The following is a 26,519-nucleotide window of genomic DNA, read 5'->3' on the forward strand; positions in this document are numbered from 1 at the left end:
CATAAATGCATATAAATGAAATCCACTTTTTCACAGTCAACACGTGGCTTTTTGGCTAGGTTTAAAATAAGCAAAAATGCAGTTTTAAAGAAAAAGGGAACATAATACGTGCACTTGTCCAGGTAGAAAAGTTCTTTAAAAGGATTGTTTTTAATAAAGATTTAATGCGAAAGAAAAGCATGAGAGCCGACTGTTTCTGTCTGTGGTAAGTTTTAATTAAAATATTTTTTGATAGCCCAATTTTTAATTAAAAAAAGGAAGCTATAGCCTCCCTATGTTGTGTTTAAATGTGTTGCAACTTGCTTGAGCAACTTAATATACAAATCTAGAAGTCAAGTGCATTGAATAATACGTTGTTTTTATTGAGTTTAAACGTGAATATGTCTGTTATTGTATTAGTGTACTGTGATAAAAGAGGATCACAATGCTGAAAAAGCACTTTTTGATTTGATATCAAAATAACGGATAAATATTGTGTTTGTGGTAAACAACATTTTCTGCAAATCTGCAGTTTACTTAAATAAAAAAAATGTGCTTTGTCAAATATCTGTATCTCTTTTAAATAGTTAAGTGGAAGCATGACCTTAAAAATGGTCATACATATTTTGTTAATGCATAAATTCTCTTCGTGATATATGAACTATATGGGCCTAATGTTTATTGGGTCACAAGGATTTATCGACTTTAAAATGTGGGTCCCCAGAAAAAAAGTTTGGGAAACACTGATCTAAGTGAATGTGTTTTCTGCCTAGTGTTTTACTTAATCTACCTAACCTGGCAGCCATGCACTGCAGATTGTTGTTTTAATAGAAAAACTTTAATAGAAATTGGAATTATTGAAACATTGTGAGAGAAGCTTTATAAGGTTTTTCCAGTTTTCATAAAGAGAGTTTTTCTTAAAATAGTCAAAACTGAAACTAGGGCTGCATGATAAGTTGTATTTTAAATCACCATTTCTGCTTTTCTTGATTAATTAACCATAATTGTCTGCTGGTTATTTATCCTGAAAGTTTTTTTTTTTTTTTTTCTTTTGACATTTTACTTGATCTACTTAACATGGCAACCATGCACTACAGAAAAGTACAAATGGTAGTTTTTAATAGAAAAACTTTAATATAAATTGAAATTATGAAAATTAGTGCTAGGAATTTCACAGTTTAAACTTCTTGAGAGAAGCTTTATAAGATTTTTTGCTAGCTTTCATAAGGAGTGTGTTAATGCATGAGCTATGATAAATATAAAAAGTGGGGAAACTAGATGAGGTTTAACATCATACCTGTCATCACCATTTTTTTCCAGGAGTCTCCTGTATTTCACAGCCTTCTTTCGCCTTTTTCACATTTTGTTATTTCTCCCAGGAAACTCAGTATCGCCCAAAACTTGTTATATCAATAATCACATAAATGTATTATTCCAAGGTTGTCCAGATGACATTTCAGTCCAGATCTTGTATGAAACACATCCCACTCACACAATCCACACATTGTGCAAATTTCAACCCATTTGTGACCTCAACCTGGCAACCTACAACCCAGTTATTCTGTTGATTTCTGCACAGGTAGAAGATGTGGAAAGTTGAATCATGCATCACTGGTAGAAATTGAAGGCTCTAGTTAAAAAATAGATATGGTTGGGGAAAAATTTGTTACTCAGCTTGTTCAAATTTTGCAAGTTTAAGAGAGATTTTGGGTACTTAAAACGGCTTAAACCAGCTGCCCACCAGAACAAACAGACCATCTCAAAACCAGCTTATAACTATTACAGTTATGCATTTGGCAGATGATTTTATCCAAAGCTGCTTACTTTACATTTAAGGCTTGTAATTTATCAGTTCATGCATTCCATAGTAATTGAGCTCATGACCTTGGTGCTCATGATGTAGTTTTCGAGCTATAGTGCTGAAGCAACTTGGCTGAAGCTGTTATTTTCAGCAGCATGTATTGTTCTGGGAGTGGTCTTGTGTCTGTGGATAATGGACAGGCCTGCTGGTGGTGATGACTGTAGTGAGAGAACATGAAAGGCCATGATATAAGAAAATGCTGTGTCAGAGAGCCAGCCTTCAGAGTACAGCACAACACAATTAAATATACTGTCACACAGCACGGGTCAGAGAGTGACAGCACTGCTCTGCACAACACATGGCTTAAAGGAAATCACACAAACATGTGTATTCTGTCTTTAATTATTTTTACAAACCTGTGTGACTGACTTTCTTAAGTGGGAAAGGATTAATCCAGCACAACATCCAAGCTATGAATAGTGGCTATGGCAGATCCACTTTTATTTTAATGAAAAGAGCAGTCTGGACATACAATCCAAGCATCTGTTTTTGGTTTGTAACAAAATGAGGGTGAGTAAATGATGATAGAATTTTTATTTTGGGGTAAACTTCCGCAACATAATGCAGTATATTGTATAAAAACACTGCACAGCAAAGGAGAAAATGGTGCAGAGCAGGACTTCCTGCTGTTAATGTGACATCTAAAGTACAGTAATAATATACAACAACTTCAAAGGGTTTACTGTCTTATTTTACCTGTGATCTTACATTCTTTTCAGTATTTTATCTCTTTTTTCTAAAATGTGGCTTTACTATCAAGCACTTCAGGTCAATAATGGAGAAGATGATAATTTAATGGTTCTTGTTTATTGATCATTACCCTCCTTTCATGTCCAGCATTTCTGCATCACTCCATTAAAAAATAATTGATTTATTTTGTAGATTTCAGCCTCCTGTAAAAAATAATTGTGATTCAACTGCTGATTTGAATACCTAGAGTAGCTCAGTTGTTGAGCTGGATAACTTTTCCAACTTTTCAAATAACAAACTGTTTATATAAATTTTACAACCGTTCTTTCTAGTCCTTGAATCTGATTAGCTGTGAGAAGTGCAATCTTGTAGTGATATCAGAACTCCAACCGTTATCACTCCGCTTGTGGTGTATCTCACAGCGATTGTCATGGAAGATGCCCAAATCCACTATCATTTTATAAATAATACTGTTTTTTTAGTTTTTTAGGTGTGTATTTATTTAGACTTCAAAAATGTGGTTTGTTAAAAAAGATGACATCCATTTGAAAATTAGCTTTTTTGTTTAAAAACGGGTTTTTAAAGACACTCCGTTGTTGTTTCTTATGTATTTACACACTCGTGCTTTGATTACCTATAGAGCAGCCTTACTCTGGCCAGATCTTATGAAATTTGTCTCTATAGTGGTTAAACATGACATGTAATTAATTTTGCGTAAATATAATAGGCAGTCTCTTGAATCTATTATTTGTTCCAGAGCAAATAGTTTTGGCTGAGGGCAAAATCTTATTACAATATATTTTATGTAAATTTAATGGTGTATATTGTCAATAAGGCAACTTAACATTCCTTCATAACTAGTTTTAAAGTATTTGAATTTGTTTTCGAACAGAGGCTTGGGCTCAGCTGTTTAACTGTCAGACTGAGATTTGAAGGAAGTACTTTGCACGAAAGAGAGTTTTTAAAGACACTCCATTGTTGTTTCTTATGTATTTACACAGTTGTGCCATCGAAATGTTGTATAAATGTAATATGTGACCCTGGACCACAAAACCAGTCTTAAGTCGCTGGGGTATATTTGTAGTAATAGCCAAAAATACATTGTATGGGTCAAAATTATAGATTTTTCTTTTATGCCAAAAATCATTAGGAAATTAAGTAAAGATCATGTTCCATGAAGATTTTTTGTAAAATTAATACTATAAAAAAAATCAAAATGTAATTTTTGATTAGTAATATGCATTGTTAAGAGCTCAATTTGGACAACTTTAAAGGTGATTTTCTCAGTATTTAGATTTTTTTGCACCCTCAGATTCCAGATCTTCAAATAGATGTATCTCGGCCAAATATCATCCTATCCTAACAAACCATATATCAATAGAAAGCTTATTTATTGGGCTTTCATATGATGTATACATCTCAGTTTTGTCAAATTTAACCTTATGACTGGTTTTGTGGTCCAGGGTCACATATAACACTCCTGGCCATGCAATATGATGATAAATTGGCACGCTGTGATTTTCTATGTCCGAATCACAGCTATGCTAATATACAGTAATATCTCATGGCTAAGAGTGTGATATTGCTCATACATAGTTAAAAAATCTGCTAATTAAAACCCACTGTGTCTCATATGAAACTTTTGGGAGTCTGATTCCATAATTTTGAGTCAATATATTCAGATTGTTCATTTAAATGAACCAGTTAAAAAAACAAAGTAGAGATTATTTCATTCATTTTAATTTTTTTAAATATGGTACGTTTTAAGTGACGTTGATTTTGTACGTCACCACAGTTCTGACTTGAAATGTCCGTTAAGTGGAGCTATAACTCTAACACTCCATGATGTTTTAAAATAACAGACCATCTGCACTACACCTAAACCTACCCGATAGTATGAACAAAAGTGAATGTGGCGTAAAAACGCAATCACAAACGTGCCGTTTTAGCTTGTTTTTCAGTCTCTGATCTTTGTGAGTCATGTTTTTCATGGGATTCGTACTCAAGGATTCCAAATCCAAAGTTCAATTCCATGCCAGCTGAGCTACCGACCGAAATACAGTCTGTAAAGCGAAATATATGGAGCTGTAATCATAACTGTGTACAAAAAACGATTTACAGCCTCTAGCATTCATTTCTGTTGGAAACTGCAGTGATAAGTACTTACTGGTGCTTATTTCATGAAATAAAGTTCCCACAGCTTTCTCATGAAAATCTGGTAGAATAAATGTTTTTCTTTTGAGCTTTCTATTAATTCAAGAATCCTGAATAGTTTCATAGTTTCTACAAAAATATTAAATGCTTTCGACATTGATACTTGAAAGAAATGTTTCTTCAGCACCAAAGCAGCATATTAAAATGAGTTCTATCATATCATGCCACACTGAAGACTAGAGTAATAGGTGTTGAAAATTTGTCATCTCAGAAATAAATGTTAAAATATATTAAAAAACATTTTTTGTAATATTACAGTTTTACTATATGTTTGACTATATTTTTGATTTAAAAAAGAGCCTTGGTGAGCATAAGAGTCTTATTTTTAAAGCAAAAAAAAAAAAATGTACCAACTCTGAACTTCTGAAACTGCTAGCTCCATTCCCAAGGTTTTCTGGGTGTCCTTTTCCCTCTAGCGCTGCTCATTTGATTGTCAAGGGTGAAAGGATCGTGTCATCTGACAGCAGTCTAATGAAACCTATTGGATCCAATCGCATCCTGCTGATACGTACCCAAATGAAACCTTACTGTGGCGAAAGAGCGACCAGGAGAGAATAAAAAGAGGAGAGAGGCTTCTACACTTGTCTAGTGTGCACTGGTGAAGAGGATTGCCTAAATAAGAACAGACTTCCCTGGTCGATAGTGGAGTGAGCCGTAGCTCTTGTAATAGCCGTAGTCTGGCTTAGACCAGCTCCCAATATCCTTAAATCAGCCCTGTAAATAAAGCAAGATTGTTGGCCTTTTTCGCGAAGCCTTTTTAATGAGTGAGCGTGCTCTAGACTGTTTTCTTTTAGTATGTAGCTCAAGTCGACCGAAGGGAGCCACTTTTACACATCACAAACTTTCCACCGTCATTTTTACTGCAGTCATTAGAGGTAATTGTTTTGTTGGTTCCACACAATTTTGCGCTCCCCTTCCTTCTCATTCGAGGCCATTCTCCGTGGCGACTTGAGGGAGAGCGTTTAGGCAAGCCGTGGGGAGGAATAACCTCGGGGAGATAGCGCACCACCGCTCGAGCGCGGCTAAGCATCACTCCACCCGAGACGGTGGCAGAAAGCGTGTTGTTGTCTCAAACAAACAGATAGTTCTTAATTAGCGGGCGAGTATATAAATGAATTAGTAAACCAACGAGTGCTCTTTAGGGCTCACCCTTGAAAAAGAGTAATTACTGGGTGCATTGTGAGAAAGGGAGGCCTGTTAATCCTACGACACTTTATTTCCCCTTTTCTCCTCGCATACTAGCTGTAATGAAGCTGGAGGGACTCCAATTTCCCCAGCAGGTCTGTGTGTGAGTCTGTTGCAGTCCACGCTTCAGCGCCTCGGTCTTAATCAACACCGCTTCTGACTGCCATACCAACTTCTTCAGCTGGCATCAGGAGGAGGTGGCACCAAGCTGAGCACGCTGCTCGTGTTCTCGCAAATGTTTTTGTCGTCTCGCTGCTTTAAAACTAGCTTTGGTTCGGCATTATTAATTGGTCCCATGATTGATTTCACCTGTGAGGTGCGACTGTGCTGAAGTTGACGGTGACAGTCTGGAACAAAAGTTAGACACTGTAGTCATCAACTGTCCAAACACTCGACTGAAGGAGAGTTTGTGAGTGTCGGTGCATTTTAATGGGCTCTTGCTCGAAGGGAGATACAGACTTTATTTTGGGAAGCAAGAGTGGTTAATTATTTGCAGTGTTAACGCGTTAGAATGCATAAAAGGGTAGGTTTTTAATAACTTATTTAATTTCTGTTTCATGTATTCCTTATAAATCATGTATGTGAGGCTTAGCAATGTCATTTACATAATTATTTGTTAATCATAGGTTCAGAGGAAAAAAACATATTCATATGCATTTATTTTATTTTATTTTCCATTTGTTCCACTGATTACCCTAAATGATAACATTTAATTCCATGATATTTCATTGCATGTATTCCTCATAAGTCTTGTGTGGGAGCCTCACCAATTCCATTTACATAATCATTTGTTAATCATAAATTCAGGGGGGGGGGGGGGTATTTTTATTATTATTTTTGTTTCATTTTTGTTTTATTGTTCCATTTGTTTCATTAATTTCTCTAAATGACCCTGTATGCATTAATAACCCATGTAATTCCAAGAAAAATTGTATTACCCCAAGACTTCCTAAAGGAAGCTAAAATGACAAAGATGCAATTCCATCATTTTAATTTTAGTTTTTATTATTCTAATAGTTTAAATTAGATTTTCCATTGGTTACTCAAAATGACCAAGATGCATTTCCTTCATTTACATTTTTTGTTTGCATTTGAAATTTCATTTTAATTCTTAATGTATTATTTAAAATGTATTTCCATGATATTTGATGTTTTCCTCATAAATATTGTGAGTTAGTCATAAGTTCAGAAGAAAAAAATGTATTACCCCGAGTCTTCCTGAAGGAAGCCAAAATGACAAAGATGCATTTTCTTAATTTTAATTTAATTTTTTTATTTGTATTATTTTAATCATTGTAATCATTTTAATTTTAATTGTAATAATTAGCATTTTAATTTTCCAATGGTTACTCAAAATGACCGATATGCATTTCCTTAATTTAAAATTTAATTGCATATTTCATTTTAATTCTTCATGTATTATTTAAAATGTAATTCCAGGATATTTCATGTTTTCCTCATAAATCTTTGTTAGTTTGTTAGTCATAAGTTCAGAAAAAAAATGATTACCTCCAAGCCTTCCTAAAGGAAGCCAAATTAACAGATGCATTTTCTTAATTTTTATTTTTTTTTATTATTATTATTTCTATCGTTTAAATTTTATTCTCCATTGGTTACTCAAAATTACTGATATGCATTTCTTTAATTTTATTTATTTATTTATTTTTTTAATTTTAATTTTCTATTGGTTACTCAAAATTACTGATGTGCGTTTCCTTCATTTAAATTTTATTTGCATATTTCATTTTAATTCTTCATGTATTATTTAAAATGTTGTTTTGTAAGGTAAATATTTTACTAAGAAAAAACTATTTAATAAGTATTTCCTTTTTGTTTTCATCATTATTTTCTGCCTTTATTCTTGTGGACACTATAAAGTCAAAAGTTTGGACACATCTAGATGAATGTTATGATGAAAATCACAATGAGTAGGCATGTCCATTCCCTCATAAATATGGACAAACTCTGCCCAAAAGCATTGATGGTGTAAAATTTGCCTAAAAGCAATTTACAGAATGGGTGTAGACAGGACAGGAACAGACGTTTTGAACATGACTTAAAATACTACTTTAAAATTTTAATTTCAGTCAGTGCGTGAGTTCTACTCCTCCAATTTTACCCTGAATAAGTCTCTTCTCTTCTCTGTTTTCTTTCTTTCAATTTTGCAACTTGTAGGTGTTTCGGTGAAGATACGTGCATCTCCATTCCAGACATCAAAGCGATGGTCATGGTGCTGCCGCCTAGTGAACCTCGGATCACCATTGCTGGAGTGGAGCGGCTGGTTTGGCCCACAGCTCAGCTCCGAGCCCCTGTCGGGGTGGCCCTGTTCAAGGACATACACATCATTAGTACCGTCACCAAGACCGACGCCACCCTCAGCATAGGTGATAGATGACTCACTTTCACAGCTCATATATTACCATAATCTCACTCCTTTGCATTCATCTATTTCAAAGGTGCCACAACTGCACATTTTGCCTGTAATGTAATCGTATAAACGGTTTAGAATATTTACTGAATTTTCCTCCCACGTATTCCTCTCAGCGTGTTTTTTTGTTTAATAATGGTTTAGTCTATTATTATCAAGATTACAAATGCCTTCTGCTTGCTATTACACTGACCTTAAGTCAATTGTTTTTTATTAGTGTCCTTTTTCATTTAAAGTTCAACAAAAGTGTCCGGCTGCTTTTATCGAATGCAGAGCCGGGGGTAGTGAAACAATAAATCATCGAAATTAAATTCATACACAATCAATGGTTGTTTGTGGATATAGCAGGAGGGACATATATTTGCTACTGCGTGCCTGTGTAACAGTGTGTGTTTGTGTAGCCCGAAAGCCTGGTGTGCTGGAGTTGATGCATAACCTGGATTATTGTGATGTGCTGGTGATCGGAGAGGAGCTGGACCCGGAGCGAGAGAGTCTGGAGATCCACCACAGCTCTCTCTTGGGGAAACATCTGGATGCCACCAACTCTACCTCTGGCATCTCTATCTACGGTATGGTCGACCACGTCTTGATCTACTGTACAGCCATCTGCTGCAAGAATGTTTCTCATAATCTCTTTTTTACTCTACTTTACAGTGACTCTTTCGTTTATTCCTTATCCAGAGTTAGAGTTAATTTTCAAAAAATACAAATTCTGTCATTAATTATTCACCCTCATGCTGTTCCAAACCCGTAAGACCTTCTTTCATCTTCAGAACACAAAATGGAAATCGTTGAATAAAGTCGTTATTTTTGTTTTCTTTGCATTAGGGTTGAGCCACTAGCTGTGTTTCCATCCACCTATTTTTATGCACATTTTGGAATATCGCATAAAAAAATCTCTGAATGGAAACGTGAAAATGCGCATAAATTCTGAAAATGCGCATAAAAAACGTATGCGCACAACTAAGTAGGATACATTTTTTATCCGATAAGAAAAAATGCGCATAAACTATGATGGAAACACCTTTACGGAATAAATTCCTCCATGCGCATTAAAAAAGTCATGTGACTTTGCACACTGGAACGGGATAACTTGACTAACCAGCGGACCCATCTTGTTGCACAGCATCAGAAATGTTGTTTTGGTCATTCTGAAATGTTTCCTTCAGCGGTTTCGTCACTTGCCCACCACGGCATTATTTTATAGAAATAAAAATAATTTAATTCAGTTAGAGAACAAACAGTACAATTAAAAACTGAACGCGGCTGCTCAATGCAGTGTGCCTAACAACAGTCGCATCCGCGGCATGAGTCCGATTTCATTTATCACATGAGGAGTGAGGTGAGAAAGGCAAGACGTTGCCGAAAGATTTAGTTTTAAAAGTATTTTGGATTTTAAAAAAGGCCTGTTGACTGTTTTCGTTTATCTAAGGTCATTTTGGAAGCTCATTGGAAGAACATTCGTTTCTTATTTATTTGGTTCCACCGTGTTTGCTAATTTTCAGTAGGTCTATTTTTTATATTTAAACTTTGTGGAAGTTATTTAACATTTATTTATTTTTGTTAATAAATTAATAATTCTACGTTTAAAATAGACTAAGTGAGTTTGTCGTACTGTTTTGTTGTTGTCCATTCAATCAATTGAAGCCGAACTGCCGCTAAATCGAAAGTAAAAGTAAAATGCTTACGGACATTTACAAGCTTTTAAAAGCGAAGAAAAGCGTGGAAACGAGAGAAAACTATCCCTCAACCTTTTCCCTCGGTGAATCTGGTACTAGCCGTGTTGTCACATGTCAATTAACCGGTGGGGAAATCTGAAAATTATTATTTTCATGACTTCTAGTTTATTTTTTTGTTGTTGTGCTATTTACTCAAAGTTTATCGGGAAGTGACGATTCTGTTCTCTTTCTCTCATTGGATGGAAACGGTGCTTTATGCGCAAATGTTTTATGCAATGTTCCAGTTTTGCGCATAAGTTAAATTTGCATTTTTGGATGGAAACATAGCTACTGATGTTGCATGGACTATTTTAACTTGACTGTGGACCCTTGCTGTTTGTAGATGGCCAGAGACATCTTGGATTTCATTAAAAATATCTTAATTTGTGTTCCGAGGATGAACGAAGGTTTTATGTGTTTGAAATGACATTAGGGTGAGTAATTAATGACAGACAGAATTGTTATTTTTGGGTGAACTGTCCTTTTAAGGCTTTCCGTTTTCCCATTGCTTCATGTTTAAATCTAGATCTTTAATGTATCTGAAGATGTTTGACTTCTGTAACATGATTGTATTAAAGGGTCTTGTGTTCAAATATTCACCCAAAAATGACAAAGCTGTCATCATTTATACATCCGTGGAGATATGTTGAAGCATGTGACAGAATGGGGACCATGCTCCAACATGACAAAAAAAATATCTCAATTTGACATGAGTGCTATTATAAGTCTTGAGTCTAAGTGTGAGGAACAGACTGATGTTTAAACCATTTTTCAGTGAGAATCTTTTCAGAAGCTTTTCATCTGTATCAATTTATACAGTGACTTTGTTACTCACATTTACATATTATGCATATGTTTTGCATATTACTGTTTTCAGTAATTACACAAAGATATTTTATAGCTTTAGAGGATTTGTAATACATTACTGTTCAAAACATTGGGGACAGTACAATTTTTCAGTACTTCTTTTTTTTTGCTAGTAGTACTTTATACTCACCTAGGCTGTATTTATTTAATCAAAAATACAGTGAAAACAATACTATTGTAAATTATTATTATATTTTTAAATAATGTTTATATATATTTGATCCAAATATAGATATTTAGAGTATAGAGTATGTGTGATGGTAAAGCTGATTTTTCAGCAGTCGTTACAGTTGTTACTATGATTCTACAGAAATCATTTTATCATGCTGATTTGTTTCTGGAATATTTTTTTTTCTTATTATCAGTGCTGAAATCAGTTATGCTGCTTTATATTTTTGTGATATCCTTTTTCAGGACTCTTTGATTAATAGAAAGTTAATTTTATGTTTATATACACTACCAGTCAAAAGTTTTTGAACAGTAAGATTTTTAAAGTCTATTCTGCTCACCAAACCTGCATTTATTCGATCCAAAGTACAGCAAAAACAGTACAATTCTGAAATATTTTTATTATTTAAAATACCTGTTTTCTGTTTTAATATATTTTTAAATATAATTTATTTTGTGATTTAAAAGCTGAATTTTTAGCATCATTACTCATTAGCATAAAAACATGTATTATTATCATTATGTTGAAAACAGCTGAGTAGAATTTGTTCAGGTTTCTTTGATAAATAGAAAGAACACCATTTATCTGAAATTGAAATCGTTTGTAACACTATAAATGTCCTTATCATCACTTTTGATCAATTTAAAGCATCTGTGCTAAATAAAAGTATTCATTTCTATTATTTCTTTCTTTAAAAATAAATATATATAAATATATACTAACTCCACGCTTTTGAATGGTATGGTGTATAATGTTACAAAAGCTTTTTATTTCATTTAAATCTGATCTTTGAATCTTTCTATTCATCAAAGAATCCTGAAAAATACTCAACTGTTTAAATATATTTCTATAATATATTTCTGAAGGATCATGTAACACATAAGACTGGAGTAATGATGCTGAAAATGTAGCTTTGATCACAGGAATAAATTACATTTCAAATATTTTTAAATTGAAAGCAGTTATTTTAAATAGTAAAAATATTCACAGCATTACTACTTGTGTAGTATTTTGGATTAAATAAATGCATTATTATTAAAAAAACATTAAATATTTTACTGTTCAAAAAACTTTGGACTGGTAGTACATATATTTTTATTATATATTTTTTTAATAAAGTTAACTTTCTTACTGACCACAAACTTCTAAACAGTGGTCTATATAATATGAGTCTTTTTTAACCATTTTGACTCCCTAAATCCCCATCCAATGGCATTATATGCAAAAGAGTGATATATTAAAAAAAGAAAATAAAACAATTAAATAAAATACAAAATCAGCACCTTTTCTAACTGCTATCAGTGTTAAAGTATGGTTGTGATCCCTTTGGATATTTGGTAGGTCGAATTCAAACATCTTAAAGCATTTCAAAAAAGTTTTGATCTTTAAAAGTCACTCTTGAATGTGCTCAAAAGCCTTTAACCCAGATCCTGCTCAGACTCTTGAACAGATCTGTGTCTCTATCAATCATACGGTATGTTTGGCTTTTTGCAAGCAAATTTAAATCACTGTGATATTTCATAAAGTGGTTTGACAGTTATTAGAGAAGGATTGAGACCTACATGTTCAAAGACTCCACATTGAGTGTCTCTTAGGTCTCTGTAGCTCTTTTGTCTGAGTAGACCGAGTTCCTGACACCGGTCTTTCTTTGGTCTCAGGTGTGGACTCTATGGCGCATTATGAACAGGCCATCAGGCAGGTGAGGTACCGTAACTGGAAGCCCGGCGGTCTGTCTGAGAGAAGGTTCCGGCTCAGTTGCTCTGAACTGAATGGACGCTACACAAGCAATGAGTTCAACTTGGAGGTCAGAGACTGCCTTCATACTGGGCATGGCTTCTTATTCTTTTTATCATCCATTCACTTTATCCTCTCTTTCAATTCCTGCCCTTCTTTCAGCTTTTTGCACTTTTGGACTCTTAGTGCTTAAAAGTTAGCTGTGCACTGTTCTCGCAGAGCCAGACTCTTGACTTGCAACTCTTGATTTCTGATTAAGAACTGTCTATTAAACCAGAAAGAGACCTGTCTGACTGACATGTAAAGTGGCCAACCACAGTTTTTGGATTTTTGAAACTTTTACGAGTGGATAAATCTAAAATTCATGATTCATGCTGGGCCGTAATAAAATGGTAGTCTATTTAAATAATGGCTCATCAGTCTTTCTGAATGATTGTACAGTCTACACCAAGTAAATTAGGGGAAACTGGGACGTCTGCATCAGTGAGAGCACTTGAAATCCTAAACTTCACAGATTTAAATCTGTAAAATCTGCATTTTTAGGGGTTCGAGTGCGTAGCACTGAATCCCTATTGTATTTGTTAGGATTTTTATTATTATTATTATTAGGGGTTCGAGTGCGTAGCACTGAATCCCTATTGTAATTGTTAGGATTTTTATTATTATTTTTTTTCTGCCGTAAAACTGAACGTGCAGCCCAAACCGTAAGTGCTAGAGACTTGAAACTTGGTCAAAAGATAGAGCAAAAATCGAGGAGAACCTATCAAAGTATCAGCCCAATCGGACCATAGGTGGCGCTACAGCGCAAAAAACTAAAAATTTTGACATTTTGGCCATAATCTCGTAAACCGTTTGTCGTAGACTCAAAAACTTTACATCGTTGCGTTCCTTGGGTCAGGCCGAACAAAAGTGTATTACGAAATTTTTGAGCTGCGACGCACGGTTGACCCCGAAAACTGGACGTATGTCCGAAACCTACTTTTGCGAACTAGTCCTAGGTTTTTCGCCCGATCGGAACCAAACCAGTGCATAAATATTCTCTGGACACTGAATATCAATAATTATCAAAAAAAAGTTGAATTTTTCACTCACGGTCGTAAAGGACCACCAAAACGTTCGAAAGGGAGGGGTCAATTTTACTAAAATGGCTATAACTTTTGAACGGAATGAGATATCTTCACCAAACTCGGTACACATGTGTATAAGCTCGATCCTTGGTCAAATCAAAACGAATTGCGGAGCTTGATCACTTGGGGGCGCTATAAGACGGAAAAAACATATTTTTGGCTATAACTACGCAGCCGTTAGTCCGATCGACTTGAAAATTGGTTTGCAGTGACTTGGACCAAAGCGGCATAGGTGTCTATGAGGACATTGGCGTATCTCAAAAAACATGGCCGCCATTTGCCAATGAAGTTTGAGCACCTATTTGACAAGGTTAACGGAGGTCAATCAGAACGAAACTCGGTGGGCATGTTCGATTCACGGCCCTAAAGGTCTGTAAGAATTTTGAAAGAAATCGGCCACTAGTTGGCGCTAACGAGTTTTTTGGCTCTGGAATCGCGCGGCGTTTCACACATCCACACAAGATACATATCATTTGATAGATCTCCTCATGCCGAGAAAAATTGCTTCAAGAACTATTGCTGTCAATCAAATCGTTCATTAATTATTCACAAATATGTTAAAAACCTAGTTTTGCGAACTAGTCCTAGGTTTTTCGCCCGATCTGGATCAAACCACTGCAGTAATATTCTCTGGACTCTCTAGATCAATAATTATCAAAAAAATGTGGAATTTTGTCCTTTGGTTGGCTATAATGGGCTAATTTAGTAAACTGGGCTTGGCAACATATATCCAAAAGCCTATAAAACCTAAACAAAAACTCAAAACTTTACAAAAATGGGTGACAACATGTAGCAGATGACCCTTAACAAGCATGCAAAGTTTCATGAAGATCGGACAATAGGTGGCGCTATAACAGTTAAAAAGGTTTCAAAAACATGATATTTCTATTGTATAAAGAACTTAAAACCCAATTAAACGTCAATATCTTCACATATACACTATATCGTCATATCATATGATACATCTCCTCATTCTGAACAACTTTGCCTCTAGGACCAATGTTGTCAATCAGACTGTTCTTTTAATACGTGAGATCATTTAAAAAACATACTTTGGTGAACTCATCCTGGGTTTTCCACCCATACTCAATAAAATCAGTGCACTACAATTCTCCAGACTCTCTTGGTCAGTAATTATCAAAAAAAATGTTGAACATTTGCATTTGGACAGCTATAACAGAGCCATTTCATAATATGCTTTTTATCTAGTGTACATTAGAAGTCTACAAATACTTAAATAAAACAAAAATTCACAAACCTAAGTAAAATTATGTATCATATGATTCAAAACAAGCATATGTTCATGGACACTGAGCAAAAAAAGGCAATTTAGTAGTTATAAAGCTTTAGAAAAAATGCACCTCTATTTCAACAAAATTACAACTATAGCCACTAGATGGCAGTAGAATACCACTAATGGGCTTACACATGTTAATAGAACAGTGCTTTGTATGGTTTAATGGCTTTATGTAGTTTTGAATTTATATGTAAGTGATACTAAATCACTGTTATAACTTTTCAAATCACATTTAGCCAAAGTTTAAAGCTTAATTTATACAGATATATCATATTTGACAATTACACATGATTATGATTACAGTAAAACATGAAAATGATATATCAAATCTTAAAAACACAAGTCTTAAGCATTTTGTCACTTATCATTTATTATACAAATCTCATATGTACAACAAAATATGTGTGCATCTGTCTGTTTGTGATCATGCTTAATGAACATAACAGTTTAACCATTTCATTTCAATGTAAGTTTCTGTTTGTGAGTGTATTCTTCATAATGGATATGTTCTGGTGTCAGCCATATACTTCATGTTGGCCAACACCCTAACGGTATAGAAGCCGTAAAGGCCTTAAATACTCGAACCCCGCTCAATGCTGCTTGCAGCTTTAATTAGGGGTTCGAGTGCGTAGCACTGAATCCCTATTGTTTTTGTTAGGATTTTTATTATTATTATTATTTTTTTTCTGCCGTAAAACTGAACGTGCAGCCCAAACCGTAAGTGCTAGAGACTTGAAACTTGGTCAGCAGATAGAGCAAAAATCGAGGAGAACCTATCAAAGTATCAGCCCAATCGGACCATAGGTGGCGCTACAGCGCAAAAAACTAAAATTTTTGACATTTTGGCCATAATCTCGTAAACCGCTTGTCGTAGACTCAAAAACTTTACATCGTTGCGTTCCTTGGGTCAGGCCGAACAAAAGTGTATTGCGAAATTTTTGAGTTGCGACGCACGGTTGACCCCGAAAAATGGACGTGAATCCGAAACCTACTTTTGCGAACTAGTCCTAGGTTTTTCACCCGATCGGAACCAAACCAGTGCAGAAAAATTCTCTGGACACTGAATATCAATAATTATCAAAAAGAAGTTGAATTTTTCACTCACGGTCGTAAAGGACCACCAAAACGTTCGAAAGTGAGGGGTCAATTTTACTAAAATGGCTATAACATTTGAACGGAATGAGATATCTTCACCAAACTCGGTACACATGTGTACAAGCTCGATCCTTGGTCAAATCAAAACAAATTGCGGAGCTTGACCACTTGGTGGCGCTATAAGACGGAAAAAACATATTTTTGGCTATAAATACACAGCAGTTAGTCCGATCGACTTGAAAATTGGTATGTAGACTCTTGGACCAAAGGGGCACAAGGGTCTATGAGGACATTGGCGTATCTCAAAAAACATGGCCGCCATTGGCCAATGAAGTTTGAGCACCTATTTGACAAGGTTAACGGAGGTCAATCAGAACGAAACTGGGTGGGCATGTTCGACTCACGGCCCTAAAGGTCTGTAAGAATTTTGAAAGAAATCGGCCACTAGTTGGCGCTAACGAGATTTTTTGGATCTGGAATCGCGCGGCGTTTCACACATCCACACAATATGCATATCATTTGATAGATCTCCTCATGCCGAGAAAAACTGCTTCAAGAACCATTGCTGTCAATCAAATCGTTCATTAATTATTCACAAATATGTTAAAAACCTACTTTTGCGAACTAGTCCTAGGTTTTTCGCCCGATCTGGATCAAACCACTGCAGTAATATTCTCTGGACTCTCTAGATCAATAATTATCAAAAAAATGTTGAATTTTGTCCTTTGGTTGGCTATAATGGGCTCATTTAGTAAAGGGGGCGTGGCAATATATATCCAAAAGCCTATAAAACCTAAACAAAAACTCAAAACCTTACAAAAATGGGTGACAACATGTAGCAGATGACCCTTAACAAGCATGCAAAGTTTCATGAAGATCGGACAATAGGTGGCGCTATAACAGTTAAAAAGGTGTCAAAAACATGATATTTCTATTGTATATAGAACTAAAAACCCAATTAAGCGTCAATATCTTCACATATACACTATATCTTCATATCACATGATAGATCTCCTCATTCTGAACAACTTTGCCTCTAGGACCACTGTTGTAAATCAAACTGTTCTTTTAATACGTGAGATAATTTTAAAAACATACTTTGGTGAACTCGTTCTGGGTTTTCAACCCATACTCAATAAAATCAGTGCAGTACAATTCTCCAGACTCTCTTGGTCAGTAATTATCAAAAAAAAGTTGAACATTTGCATTTGGACAGCTATAACAGGGCCTTTTCATAATATGGTTTTCATCTAGTGTACCTAAAAGTCTACAAATACTAAAAGAAAAAAAAAATTCACAAACTTAAGTAAAATCATGCATCATATGATTCAAAACAAGCATATGTTTATGGACATTGGGCAAAAAGGCAATGTAATTGTTATAAAGCTTTAAAACAATGCACCTCTATTTCAATAAAATTACAACTATAGCCACTAGATGGCAGTAGAATACCACTAATGGGCTTACACATGTTAATAGAACAGTGCTTTGTAGGGTTTAATGGCTTTATGTAGTTTTGAATTTATGTGTAAGTGATACTAAATCACTGTTATAACTTTTCAAATCACATTTAGCCAAAGTTTAAAACTTAATTTATACAGATATATCATATTTGACAATTACACATGATTATGATTACAGTGAAACATGACAATGATATATCAAATCTTAAAAACACAAGACTTAAGCATGTTGTCACTTATCATTTATTGTACAAATCTCTTATGTGCAACAAAATATGTGTGCATCTGTCTGTCTCTGTAATCATGCTTAATGAACACAATAGTTTAACCATTTCATTTCTGTGTATGTTTCTGTTTGTGAGTGTATTCTTCGTAATGGATATGTTCTGGTGTCAACCATATATTTCATGTTGGCCAACACCCTAACGGTATAGAAGCCATAAAGGCCTTAAGTACTCGAACCCCGCTGAATGCTGCTTGCAGCTTTAATTAGGGGTTCGAGTGCGTAGCACTGAATCCCTATTGTTTTTGTTAGGATTTTTATTATTATTATTATTATTATTATTATTATTATTCTGCCCTAAAACTGAATGTGCAGCCCAAACCGTAAGGCCTAGAGACTTGAAACTTGGTCAGATTGTGGGGACTGCGGCCAGAATGGATAATCCAAAGACTCGCCCCAATCGGACTAAAGGTGGCGCTACAGCGCAAAAAACAAAAAAATTTGAGTTTTTGGGCTTTTTCTCGTAAACCGCTTGCCGTAGACTCAAAAACTTTACATCCTTGTGATCCTTGGGTCAGCCCGGACAAAAGTGCAAAGGCGACTTTTTTTCTCTAGGACGCACCGTTTTCCCGCAAAATGGACGTATGTCCGAAACCTACTTTTGCGAACTAGTCCTAGGTTTTTCACCCGATCGGAACCAAACCAGTGCAGGAATATTCTCTGGACACTGAATATCAATAATTATCAAAAAAAAGTGGAATGTTTGACTCATGGTCGCAAAGGGCCACCAAAACGTCCGTAACCGACGGGGCCACTTTTACTAAAATGGCTATAACTTTTGAACGGAATGAGATATCTTCACCAAACTCGGTACGCATGTGTATAAGCTCGATCCTTGGTCAAATCAAAAAAATTGCGGAGCTTGAACACTTGGTGGCGCTATAAAACGGAAAAAACATATTATTGACTATAAATACACAGCCGTTAGTCCGATCGACTTCAAAATTGGTATGCAGTGTCTTGGACCAAAGGGGCGCAAGTGTCTATGAGGACATTGGCGTATCTCAAAAAACATGGCCGCCATTGGCCAATGAAGTTTGAGCACCTATTTGACAAGGTTAACGGAGGTCGATCGGAACGAAACTCGGTGGCCATGTTTGACTCACGCCCCTAATGGTCTGTAAGAATTTTGAAAGAAATCGGCCACTAGTTGGCGCTAACGAGTTTTTTGGCTCTGTAATCGCGCGGCGTTTCACTCATCCACACAATATGCATATCATTTGATAGATCTCCTCATGCCGAGAAAAATTGCTTCAAGAACCATTGCTGTCAATCAAATCGTTCATTAATTATTCACAAATATGTTAAAAACCTACTTTTGCGAACTAGTCCTAGGTTTTTCGCCCGATCTGGATCAAACCACTGCAGTAATATTCTCTGGACTCTCTAGATCAATAATTATCAAAAAAATGTTGAATTTTGTCCTTTGGTTGGCTATAATGGGCTAATTTAGAAAAGGGGGTGTGACCAGACATACTCAAAAGCCTATAAAAACTAAACAAAAACTCAAAACTTTACAAAAATGGGTGTCAATATGTACCAGGTGACCTTCAACAAGCATGCAAAGTTTCATGAAGATCGGACCATAGGTGGCGCTATAACAGTTAAAAAGGTGTCAAAAACATGATATTTCTATTGTATAAAGAACTAAAAACCCAATGAAACGTCCAATATTCACATATACACTATATCTTCATATCATATGATAGATCTCCTCATTCTGAACAACTTTGCCTCTAGGACCAATGTTGTCAATCAAACTGTTCTTTTAAAACGTGAGATCATTTAAAAAACATACTTTGGTGAACTCGTCCTGGCTTTTCAACCCATACTCAAAAAAATCAGTGCAGTACAATTCTCCAGACTCTCTTGGTCAGTAATTATCAAAAAACTGTTGAACATTTGCATTTGGACAGCTATAACAGGGCCATTTCATAATATGCTTTTTATCTAGTGTACATTAAAGTCTACAAATACTAAAATAAAACAAAAATTCACAAACCTAAGTAAAATTATATATCATATGATTCAAAACAAGCATATGTTTATGGACACTGGGCAAAAAAAGGCAATTTAATAGTTATAAAGCTTAAAACAATGCACCTCTATTTCAACCAAATTACAACTATAGCCACTAGATGGCAGTAGAATACCACTAATGGGCTTACACATACAGATTTAGCAGAACAGTGCTTTGTATGGTTTAATGGCTTTATATAGTTTTGAATTGATATGTAAGTGATACTAAATCACTGTTATAACTTTTCAAATCACATTTAGCCAAAGTTTAAAACTTAATTTATACAGATATATCATATTTGACAATTACACATGATTATGATTACAGTGAAACATGACAATGATATATCAAATCTTAAAAACACAAGTTTTAAGCATGTTGTCACTTATCATTTATTGTACAAATCTCTTATGTGCAACAAAATATGTGTGCAAAATATCTGTCTGTGTCTGTAATCATGCTTAATCAACACAATAGTTTAACCATTTCATTTCTGTGTATGTTTCTGTTTGTGAGTGTATTCTTCGTAATGGATATGTTCTGGTGTCAGCCATATATTTCGTGTTGGCCAACACCTTAACGGTATAGACGCCGTAAAGGCCTTAAACACTCGAACCCCGCTCAATGCTGCTTGCAGCTTTAATGTTTATTTGTAATCGCTATATTAATCTTTTTTTTTTTCCTAAAACTGAACGGGCAGCCCAAACCGTAAGGCCTAGAGACTTGAAACTTGGCCAGAAGTTAGAGCTCCCTGTGGGGACCTCCTGAAAAAAGAATGAGCCTAATCGGACCATAGGTGGCGCTACAGCGCAAAAAACCAAATTTTTTGACATTTTGGCCATAATCTCGTAAACCGTTTGTCGTAGACTCAAAAACTTCACATCATTGCGTTCCTTGGGTCAAGCCGAACAAAAGTGTATTGCGAAATTTTTGAGCTGCGACGTACGGTTGACCCCGAAAACTGGACGTTTGTCCGAAACCTACTTTTGCGAACTAGTCCTAGGTTTTTTGCCCGATCGGAACCAAACCAGTGCAGGAATATTCTCTGAACACTGAATATCAATAATTATCAAAAAAAAGTTGAATTTTTGACTCACGGCCGCAAAGGGCCACCAAAACGTTCAATACTGACGGGGCCACTTTTACTAAAATGGCTATAACTTTTGAATGGAATGAGATATCTTCACCAAACTCGGTACAGATGTGTATAAGCTCAATCCTTGGTCAAATCAAAAAAATTGTGGAGCTTCACCACTTGGTGGCGCTATAAGACGGAAAAAATATATAAACGGCTATAAATATACAACAGTTTGTCCGACCGACTTGAAAATTGGTATGCAGTGTCTTGGACCAAAGGGGCACAAGGGTCTATGAGGACATTGGCATATCTCAAAAAACATGGCTGCCATTAGCCAATGAAATTTGAGAACCTATTTGACACGGTTAACGAAGTTCAATCAGAACGAAACTCGGTGGGCATGTTCGACTCATGGCCCTAAACGTCTGTAAGAATTTTGAAAGAAATCGGCCACTAGTTGGCGCTAACGAGATTTTTTTGCTCTGTAATTGCGTGGCGTTTCACACATCCACACAATATTCATATCATTTGATAGATCTCCTCATGCCAAGAAAATTTGTCTCAAGAACCATTGCTGTCAATCAAATCGTTCATTCGTTATTCACAAATATGTTAAAAACCTACTTTTGCGAACTAGTCCTAGGTTTTTTGCCCGATCTGGATCAAACCACTGTAGTAATATTCTCTGGACTCTCTAGATGAATAATTATCAAGAAAATGTTGAATTTTGTCCTTTGGTTGGCTATAACAGGGTCATTTATGAAACGGGCGTGGCCACATATACTCAAAAGCCTATAGAACCTAAACAAAAACTCAACACTTTACAAAAATTGGTGACAACATGTACCCAATGACTCTTAACAAGCATGTAAAGTTTCTTGAAGATCGGACCATAGGTGGTGCTATAACAGTTAAAAAGGTGTCAAAAACATGATATTTCTATTGTAAATGAACTGAAATCACAATAAAACGTCTATATACTCACATATACACTATATCTGCATATCATATGACAGATTTCCTCATTCTAAAAAACTTTGTCTCTAGGATCACTGCTGTCAAAATTTACCATTTTGTTCATACAGACATATTTGTTTTTAGAGTTAAGCCAGATTTTGGTTACAGTGAGACCTGAAAATGGGATATAAACTCTTAAAAGGACCTGTTATATTATTAAAGAAATCTCTTACGTTCAACAAAATGTGTGTGCATCTGTCTGTGTGTGTAATCATGCTTAATGAACATAATAGTTTAACCATTTCATTTCTGTGTATGTTTCTGTTTGTCAGAGTATTCTCCATCGTGGATGTGTTCTGGTGTCAGCCATATATTTCATGTTGGCCAACAACCTAACAGTATAGAAGCCATAAGGGCCTCAAACACTCGAACCCCGCTAAATGCTGCTTGCAGCTTTAATTATTATTATTATTATTATTATTCCGCCCTAAAACTGAACGTGCAGCCCAAACCGTAAGGCCTAGGGACTTGAAACTTGGTCAGATTGTCAGGATGCGCGCGCGAACGGAGGGCCCAAAGACTCGCCCCAATCGGACCAAAGGTGGCGCTACAGCGCAAAAAACTAAGATTTTTTTGTTTTTTGGCATTTTCTCATAAACCGATTGCCGTAGACTCAAAAACTTTACATCCTTGTGATCCTTGGGTCAGCCCGGACAAAAGTGCAAAGGCGACTTTTTTTCTCTAGGACGCACCGTTTTCCCGCAAAATTGACCTATATCCGAAACCTACTTTTGCGAACTAGTCCTAGGTTTTTCGCCCAATCAGAACCAAACCAGTGCAGGAATATTCTCTGGACACTGAATATCAATAATTATCAAAAAAAAGTTGAATTTTTCACTCACGGTCGCAAAGGACCACCAAAACGTTCGAAAGTGAGGGGTCAATTTTACTAAAATGGCTATAACTTTTGAACGGAATGACATATCTTCACCAAACTCGGCACACATGTGTATAAGCTCGATCCTTGGTCAAATCAAAACAAATTGCGGAGCTTGATCACTTGGTGGCGCTATAAAACGGAAAAAACATATTATTGACTATAAATACACAGCCGTTAGTCCGATCGACTTCAAAATTGGTATGCAGTCTCTTGGACCAAAGGGGCACAAGTGTCTATGAGGATATTGGCGTATCTAAAAAAACATGGCCGCCATTGGCCAATGAAGTTTGAGCACCTATTTGACAAGGTTAACAGAGGTCAATCAGAACGAAACTCGGTGGGCATGTTTGACTCATGGCCCTAAAGGTCTGTAAGAATTTTGAAAAAAATCTGCCACTAGTTGGCGCTAACGAGTTTTTTGGCTCTGTAATCGCGCTGTGTTTCACACATCCACACAATATGCATATCATTTGATAGATCTCCTCATGTCGAGAAATTTTGACTCAAGAACCATTGCTGTCAATCAAATCGTTCATTAATTATTCACAAAAATGTTAAAAACCTACTTTTGCGAACTAGTCCTAGGTTTTTCGCCCGATCTGGATCAAACCACTGCAGTAATATTCTCTGGACTCTCTAGATCTATAATTATCAAAAAAATGTTGAATTTTGTCCTTTGGTTGGCTATAATGGGCTAATTTAGAAAGAGGGGTGTGACCACACGTACTTAAAAGCCTATAAAAACTAAACAAAACCTCAAAACTTTACAAAAATGGGTGACAACATGTAGCAGATGACCCTTAACAAGCATGCAAAGTTTCATGACGATCGGACCATAGGTGGCGCTAAAACAGTTAAAAAGGTGTCAAAAACATGATATTTCTATTGTATATAGAACTAAAAACCCAATTAAACGTCAATATCTTCACATATACACTATATCTTCATATCATATGATAGATCTCCTCATTCTGAACAACTTTGCCTCTAGGACCAATGTTGTCAATCAAACTGTTCTTTTAAAACGTGAGATCATTTTAAAAACATACTTTGGTGAACTCGTCCTGGCTTTTCAACCCATACTCAATAAAATCAGTGCAGTTCAGTTCTCCAGACTCTCTTGGATAGTAATTATCAAAAAATGTTGAACATTTGCATTTGGACAGCTACAACAGGGCCATTTCATAATATGCTTTTTATCTAGTGTAGATTAAAGTCCACAAATACTAAAATAAAACAAAAATTCACAAACCTAAGTAAAATTATGTATCATATGATTCAAAACAAGCAGATGTTTATGGACACTGGGCAAAAAAGGCAATTTAATAGTTATAAAGCTAAAAATAATGCACCTCTGTTTCAACAAAATCACAACTATAGCCACTAGATGGCAGTAGAATACCACTAATGGGCTTACACATACAGATTTACCAGAACAGTGCTTTGTATGGTTTAATGGCTTTATATAGTTTTGAATTGATATGTAAGTGATACTAAATCACTGTTATAACTTTTCAAATCACATTTAGCCAAAGTTTAAAACTTAATTTATACAGATATATCAAAATTGACAATTACACATGATTATGATAATAGTGAAACATGACAATGATATATCAAATCTTAAAAACACAAGTTTTAAGCATGTTGTCACTTATCATTTATTGTACAAATCTCTTATGTGCAACAAAATATGTGTGCAAAATATCTGTCTGTGTCTGTAATCATGCTTAATCAACACAATAGTTTAACCATTTCATTTCTGTGTATGTTTCTGTTTGTGAGTGTATTCTTCGTAATGGATATGTTCTGGTGTCAGCCATATATTTCATGTTGGCCAACACCTTAACGGTATAGACGCCGTAAAGGCCTTAAACACTCGAACCCCGGTAAATGCTGCTTGCAGCTTTAATTTTTATTATACTTTTTAAATAAATACAGTATTGAATTGATAGCATTACTGTTATATTTTCAAATGGATAATATTGTTTATATATTTGTATACAATTGTATTATATTTATAATTAATTTATATTAATTAATTAATATTTGTATACATTTGTACACTTTACATTATAAAACTAGCTCAATAATTTACAGATTCACTTTTTAATCAATCCATAAATAAGCTGACCATAATGTTTGATTTTCATTCTCTCTGAACTATTTTCTGTTTGTCCCGCCTCTCAGATTGGAATCGTGCACAGCTCAGAGACCGTGGAGCATGTCAATCACATGGCCGTCCAATCCCAGTACATGAGACCTGTGCATCATCCACTGGTGGTTCATACTGTCAACTCTGATCACATCTCAGGTAAAGGCAGCTGTGATGCCTCTTAATTTTGCCCTGCATAATAGTCTTGTGTTGAAAAATTAGTTGATTTATCTTTTGAATAATGTGTTGTTCTTTTATTAAAACCAACTAATTGAATTGTAAAACAGTAAGAGGACAGTACATGTGTCACAAAAACTATTCATGGGAGAATTTGGCTTATAAAAAGCAGATACAGACACACACGTACATACAAAAAACCTGCACATTGGTCTGAGTGGACAGCAGGCTCTTGAGACTGTATTGTTGGTTTGAAGGAGCTTGGGAAATTACACTTACTCTACCAGCTCACGCGCACACCAGGGACACCAGCAATCTCCCCAAGGGCGCACAGAGCACAGCTGACTGCAGCGAGATGGAGCATTCTGCTCTCTGGACTGAAGAAAGAAAGAGGGAGAGAGATGACAGGATTCGAGACATGCTGCTTTAGGAGAGACATGGAAAAACAGCAGGTGGCACTGTGACCTCATGCTCCCAATCCTGCTCTTGCTGACTGCAAGGTCTCAGTAAACGACACTGTTCTTAAAGTGAACTGTGCGAAACTGTCTTCCGCTGTCAGCACGGCTAAATAAGCTTCACCTCAGCCACCTAGAGCAGACCTCCCTTAGAAAAACACTAAACGACAGTAATCCGGGATTGTATTGATTTTTCTATGGCTGAGTGAGTCATAACAATACTATGAATATACATAATTGCGGGATAGAGAGACTACAGCAATAAGCGGCTCAAGGTCATGCATTCCAGTTATTTTACTGCAGTTATGAGTAAAGCAGGGTGACTAAAACACCCATAAATCATTCTCTTTATCTCTTTCTGTTTCTCTTTATATACACTACTATTCAAAATAATTTTTTTTTTTCACTTTTATTCAGCAAGGACACGTTGAAAATTGATCAGAAGTGACAGTAAAAATCTATTTCAAAAATAAGCACAACTGTTTTCAACATTGTTAAGAAATGTTTCTTGAGCAGCAAATCAGCATTACAATGATCAGTGTGACACTGAAGACACTGGCTGCTGAAAATTAATTGTAAATAAATTTAGCGTTTTGTATATTAATATTATTGTATCCAATTATAATG

The 26,519-nt window shown here is 35.5% G+C and overlaps 1 protein-coding gene across 1 annotated transcript in view; it reads left to right on the plus strand.

The window, feature by feature from the left end:
• clstn2a (calsyntenin 2a) overlaps positions 1 to 25,867 on the plus strand; it is a 284,841-nt gene extending 258,974 nt beyond the window's left edge. The window contains exons 12-16 of the mRNA XM_073849384.1: positions 8,105 to 8,313; positions 8,759 to 8,926; positions 12,770 to 12,915; positions 25,296 to 25,419; positions 25,695 to 25,867. Of these exons, the coding sequence (XP_073705485.1) occupies positions 8,105 to 8,313; positions 8,759 to 8,926; positions 12,770 to 12,915; positions 25,296 to 25,419; positions 25,695 to 25,867 (820 nt within the window). The remainder of the gene's footprint in view (positions 1 to 8,104; positions 8,314 to 8,758; positions 8,927 to 12,769; positions 12,916 to 25,295; positions 25,420 to 25,694) is intronic.
• The last annotated feature ends 652 nt before the right edge of the window (positions 25,868 to 26,519 follow it).

The sequence above is a fragment of the Garra rufa genome, chromosome 10 (assembly GCF_049309525.1).
Source record: "Garra rufa chromosome 10, GarRuf1.0, whole genome shotgun sequence".
NCBI lineage: Eukaryota > Metazoa > Chordata > Actinopteri > Cypriniformes > Cyprinidae > Garra > Garra rufa.